General features: G+C 53.7%; 1 protein-coding gene across 1 annotated transcript in view; it reads right to left on the bottom strand.

Moving 5' to 3' along the window:
- Positions 1-676: 676 nt before the first annotated feature.
- The window catches only part of LOC149431657 (serine/threonine-protein kinase 36-like), a 46,395-nt gene continuing 42,093 nt past the window's right edge, over positions 677-4,978 (bottom strand). Inside the window, 3 exon segments of the mRNA XM_089665425.1 lie at positions 677-1,098; positions 2,085-2,807; positions 4,828-4,978. The exon segment at positions 4,828-4,978 is cut by the window's right edge and continues 12 nt beyond it. Coding sequence (XP_089521551.1) covers positions 961-1,098; positions 2,085-2,807; positions 4,828-4,978 — 1,012 coding nt within the window. The 3' untranslated portion in view covers positions 677-960.

The following is a 4,978-nucleotide window of genomic DNA, read 5'->3' on the forward strand; positions in this document are numbered from 1 at the left end:
ACAGAGTATCTTCCTGCTGAGGAATGTCATGGAAGAGCAGGGTAGGTGGGCCAATAGAGCGTCTTGCTGCTGAGGAGTGTCATGGAGGAGCGGAGTAGGTGGGCTGATAGAGGATCTTCCTCCTGAGGAGTGTCAGGGAGGAGCAAGGTAGGTGGGCCGATAGAGGATCTTCCTGCTGAGGAGTGTCATGGAGGAGCGGGGTATGTGGGCCGATACAGGATCTTATTGCTGAGGAGTGTCATGGAGGAGCGGGGTAGGTGGGCCGATACAGGATCTTATTGCTGAGGAGTGTCATGGAGGAGCAGAGTAGGTGGGCTAATAGAGGATCTTCCTGCTGAGGAGTGTCATGGAGGAGCGGGGTAGGTAGGCCAATAGAGCGTCTTGCTGCTGAGGAGTGTCATGGAGGAGCAGAGTAGGTAGGCCAATAGAGCGTCTTCCTGCTGAGGAGGAGTGTCTCGGAGGAGCGGAGTAGGTAGGCCAATAGAGCGTCTTCCTGCTGAGGAGTGTCATGGAGGAGCAGAGTAGGTGAGCCGATGGAGGAGTGTCTCGGAGGAGCGGAGTAGGTGGGCCGATACAGGATCTTCCTGCTGAGGATTGTGAAGGAGGAATGGCTGCTGCATACACATTATGCCGATGCACGGTACCCTAACAATATCATTTCACCCAACAACAGAGCTCTTTATTGGCCAAAAATATTTAATTTATACAAAATTATCTTAAAAAAAAAAAAATTGAGAACCAAAATGTACAACTCCTCTGGAGGACAAAAACGCACACAACACGGAACGGATCCTGAAACACACACAACACGGAACGGATCCTGAAACACACACAACACGGAACGGATCCTGAAACACACGGAACGGATCTGACCCGAGCAGCGTCACACATGCAATATGGATCAGACTCCAACATTCACAGACCCTGATCCCGAATCCCACATACAACACGGAATGGAATTCAGGCGCTCTGGGATGTCAGTTGGTGGAGCAATCTTCTACAATGATGGGACAAAGGAACTCTTCTGGGCGACGGCCTCTTCCCTTCACAGGTCAGAGATGCTGACAGTTTCTCTTCAGCATTGAGAGCCACCAAATGCTGGAAACAAAACAGGAAAAAAAAAAAAAATTATCGACCTGTGTGAAAGGACAGGCCAGCCCGAGGGCTGACGGCACAGAGGTCGGACCGGCCCGAGGGCTGACGGCACAGAGGTCGGACCGGCGCGAGGGCTGACGGCACAGAGGTCGGACCGGCGCGAGGGCTGACGGAACAGAGGTCGGACCGGCGCGAGGGCTGACGGAACAGAGGTCGGACCGGCGCGAGGGCTGACGGAACAGAGGTCGGACCGGCGCGAGGGCTGACGGAACAGAGGTCGGACCGGCGCGAGGGCTGACGGAACAGAGGTCGGACCGGCGCGAGGGCTGACGGCACAGAGGTCGGACCGGCGCGAGGGCTGACGGCACAGAGGTCGGACCGGCGCGAGGGCTGACGGCACAGAGGTCGGACCGGCGCGAGGGCTGACGGCACAGAGGTCGGACCGGCGCGAGGGCTGACGGAACAGAGGTCGGACCGGCGCGAGGGCTGACGGAACAGAGGTCGGACCGGCGCGAGGGCTGACGGAACAGAGGTCGGACCGGCGCGAGGGCTGACGGAACAGAGGTCGGACCGGCGCGAGGGCTGACGGAACAGAGGTCGGACCGGCGCGAGGGCTGACGGAACAGAGGTCGGACCGGCGCGAGGGCTGACGGAACAGAGGTCGGACCGGCGCGAGGGCTGACGGAACAGAGGTCGGACCGGCGCGAGGGCTGACGGAACAGAGGTCGGACCGGCGCGAGGGCTGACGGAACAGAGGTCGGACCGGCGCGAGGGCTGACGGAACAGACCTCAGTCTGTTCGAAGGGGTGACAAGAGAAAGGTCAGTTTGGAGGAGGTAAAGACAGTTACCTGGCGCACATGGGAGAAGGACAGTTACCTGGCGCACATGGGAGAAGGACAGTTACCTGGCGCACATGGGAGAAGGACAGTTACCTGGCGCACATGGGAGAAGGACAGTTACCTGGCGCACATGGGAGAAGGACAGTTACCTGGCGCACATCGGGGATGCCACTGAGGCTCCGTAGAGCAATAATGGAGGCCAGTCGGACAGGTTCCTCCTGGTCTGTACACGCTGAGTGGAGGAGGAGCTGTGGCACCTTACGGGTGAGCAGATGAGGACTTCCTCTTTCTGTGGAGGCAGTGCCAAGGTTCCCAAGGGCATTGGCTGCATGAACCCGGGTTCTGGCCTGAGGATCTTTTAGTAAAGTGAGGAATTTAGTGGTGGCCGCTGATACCCAGGAGCCTTCGGCACAGGACTTGTGGAAGGCGCAGTTTCCCACAGCGAAGGCCGCAGATCTCCTCACTCGAGTGTCTCTGTCAGACAGGCAGTCCAGCAGTTTATCTACAAGGGTTGCTGATAGAGATTGACCATGACGGGCCAGATTACCAACCAGGGTACAGGTTGCTGTCCTCAACTCAATCTGCGGGGTCTGGAGGAGTTGGCACAGAAGGGTGTCCCAGTCTTCTAGCATGGTTTCCACGATGGGGAGGTTGGCCGGAGAGGCGCGGATCAGATGACTCAAGAGGGTGAGAAGCTGAATGATGACATTGTCCAGTCCTGAGTGCAGGGCACGGCCCAACCAGGAGGTGGTATCATTTGAAGACAAGACATGGAGGGTAAATTCTGAGAGAAAAGCCTTCTCCATGAGCACCAACCGGCAAATCAGACACAATGGCATCTCCACTAAGTCTGCAGGGAGTCTAGTGCACGCCTGGAAAGGACAAAACCAACAGACATGAGAAGGAGCTCCACCATTGTCAGGAGGGTCCACAACATTCCCTACAATCAATCCTGTCAGTTAGCACCATATTCCCAACGCATGTGCTGGATACACGGAAAGGTCACATGTACTAGGAGAGTACCAGCAATAGAACAGATACAACAATCAATACATTCATGAGGAGCACATAACCTCCCCGAATTATCATCTAACTAGGAGAGCATCTGCAGATAGGGGAGGGTATAGACCAGCCATTCCCAACCAGGGTTCCTCTATAGGTTGCTAGGGGTTCCTTTAGCTGTGGCTGATTGACCCCCCAATTGATGGAGCCATCGTAGTTCCAGGGCCAACACCACACGAGACAGCCAGCAGCATGGCGCCAATTCATCTTTTCAGATATTTGTAAGGGCCACACTCTTCCTCCTGACCACCAATGTACGGGGAATATTTATGGTACTAAAATAGAATGTTACACTTCCCATAAAATCGTTTTCTAAGTCTATTGAGGGACACGCCAATGAACGGTCAGCAGGATAACCCCGCCCACAACCATCATACCTCCATTTAGTAGTATCAATTACCCCGCCCACAACCATCATACCTCCATTTAGTAGTATCAATTACCCCGCCCACAACCATCATACCTCCATTTAGTAGTATCAATTACCCCGCCCACAACCATCATACCTCCATTTAGTAGTATCAAAGAACTATTAAGACCTGACCGGAATACTGGAGTCCAGTGGTAACTGGAAGATGGGAGACATCAACTGCACTGGTGGAAAAGTGGGAAAACATCTTCACATCTGGAGAGACTTCCAGGATTCCATATATCCGGGATGAGCCGAGGATTACCCCTTCACCATCTGGGGAGACTTCCAGGATTCCATATATCCTGCAGGAGCCGAGCATTACCTCTTCACCATCTGGGGAGACTTCCAGGATTCCATATATCCTGCAGGAGCCGAGCATTACCTCTTCACCATCTGGGGAGACTTCCAGGATTCCATATATCCTGCATGAGCCGAGCATTACCCCTTCACCATCTGCGGAGACTTCCAGGATTCCATATATCCGGGATGAGCCGAGGATTGCTCCTTCACCATCTGGGGAGACTTCCAGGATTCCATATATCCGGGATGAGCCGAGCATTACCTCTTCACCATCTGGGGAGACTTCCAGGATTCCATATGTCCGGCAGGAGCCGAGCATTACTCCTTCACCATCTGGGGAGACTTCCAGGATTCCATATGTCCGGCAGGAGCCGAGCATTACCCCTTCACCATCTGGGGAGACTTCCAGGATTCCATATATCCTGCATGAGCCGAGCATTACCCCTTCATCATCTGGGAAGACTTCCAGGATTCCATATATCCGGGATGAGCCGAGCATTACCCCTTCACCATCTGGGGAGACTTCCAGGATTCCATATATCCTGCATGAGCCGAGCATTACTCCTTCACCATCTGGGGAGACTTCCAGGATTCCATATATACGGCAGGAGCCGAGCATTACCTCTTCACCATCTGGGGAGACTTCCAGGATTCCATATATCCTGCATGAGCCGAGCATTACCTCTTCACCATCTGGGGAGACTTCCAGGATTCCATATATACGGCATGAATCTCCCATGTATGTGAATTCATCATTTCTTGGCTAAGTAAAGAACCCATCCAGGATTTCAATACATTTGGAAAGAATCTACGTCGTTGGCTGATGGAAAGACTTCCAAGAAGAGAACACGCCCCCTCCTCCCCCTGAGAACACTAACAAAACTGAAGTATGATGGTTGTGGGCGGGGTTATCCTGCTGACCCGACAAGAGATTTCTGCCTCCCACAATGGACCATAAAATACATTTAGGGGTCCCTCTGGAGTAGGAAGGTCAGGAAATGGATATTTGTGTTCCTGGTGGAAGGAACCCTCTATCTTCCTCAATGGAAATGATTTTAGGGGTTCCTCTGAATCAGAATCTTCCACTAGAAGAGGTTAGTAATAAATTTGAGGTTCACCTGTAGGAGTGAGGTGATGGTCTGTCCCTGGTGGAGGGATCCCTCTATCTCCCTCATGGTTTCCGAGGGGACATCCTGGGATAGGGGGACACAGAGTAACTGAGAGACGAGACATACGACATCGGAGAGCGTCCCGGAGACATCCCAACCA

Source organism: Staurois parvus, unplaced genomic scaffold (genome assembly GCF_062004578.1).
Source record: "Staurois parvus isolate SC_StPar_1 unplaced genomic scaffold, SC_StPar_1.0 ptg002187l, whole genome shotgun sequence".
NCBI lineage: Eukaryota > Metazoa > Chordata > Amphibia > Anura > Ranidae > Staurois > Staurois parvus.